At 42.3% G+C, this 1,036-nt stretch overlaps 1 protein-coding gene across 1 annotated transcript in view; it reads right to left on the bottom strand.

The window, feature by feature from the left end:
- Positions 1-248: 248 nt before the first annotated feature.
- The window catches only part of LOC118428847 (tyrosine-protein phosphatase non-receptor type 21-like), a gene marked incomplete in the record, with an annotated part of 22,118 nt that continues 21,330 nt past the window's right edge, over positions 249-1,036 (bottom strand). Inside the window, 1 exon segment of the mRNA XM_035839084.1 lies at positions 249-1,036. Coding sequence (XP_035694977.1) covers positions 966-1,036 — 71 coding nt within the window.

Below are 1,036 nucleotides of genomic sequence, written 5' to 3' on the forward strand. Positions count from 1 at the left end.
GTGTTCGCCCTGCTCAGGGACAATATTTGGCCATTTTGCTTTGGTATACAAATGTACAGGTCTCACGTTTTCTTACTACTAGTACTAGGTACATTACTTCCTCAGGCTGTGTATAGTAACAGGTTATTCCTGGATCAGGCACAGTCAACAACTTACTTGAAGCATAGCCTGGTATCCAGCCGTAATTATAGCTCCCGAGAGGAGAGAAGAGACTCGGGAGCTATAATTACGGCTGGATACCAGGCTACTTGAAGCAGTCTCCTCTTTCTGAACACTGTAAAGGTATACTGTGTCATTATGGACCTGCCAATAGGTACTTCTGTCTTCCTATTGGTTACATAACTAAATGCTAGCAATTTTCTTGCTAACAGAACTTAATTATGATACAACTTAATGCCTTCAAGGGGCAGAAGAAGGCGAGCTGACATTGCTGTCTCTGAGAATTTGTAGCAGGGCCATTGATGGTACCGGTATGACTTGATCTCCTATGAATGTTACATGTAAAAGACAGTGATGGTATGCTCTGTTGGTATGATGTCTGCTTGTATGAACATGTATCACCAAACCAGTTGTCTGTGTCAGAACCAGTGACACCCTGAACTTGGCACTGCCTGCAGGGGTCACTTCCCACTGCCCATATCCAGTTCTGTGTTCAACAAATAGCAGTCTTTCTAGGTCATAATTTACCAAGTACATTTGATAATTATCATCATATCTAACATTTGAATTGTAAGAAAATCTTACATCTAGCAGTTTCTGGTTTGTCATGCTGTGCTTGTTGTTGATATAAGAGACAAATATGACTGATGAACGACCAATGTCAACCACTGTTCACATCTTGCAGACAGCCATGTCACACAAGTACGTTGTACAATATATTCCAAGGACCACATCAAAAATGTGTGTCACAGAACCCAGACTTTTCACCACCAGGGGAAACGTCCTACCAAAGACAGGGAGTCTGCTTAGATGAGTCTGGAGTTCTTGAGGTATTGTATGAGGACTGAGTAGACAAACTTGTACTGGGCCAGCATGG

Source organism: Branchiostoma floridae, chromosome 1, assembly GCF_000003815.2.
Source record: "Branchiostoma floridae strain S238N-H82 chromosome 1, Bfl_VNyyK, whole genome shotgun sequence".
Taxonomy (NCBI): domain Eukaryota; kingdom Metazoa; phylum Chordata; class Leptocardii; order Amphioxiformes; family Branchiostomatidae; genus Branchiostoma; species Branchiostoma floridae.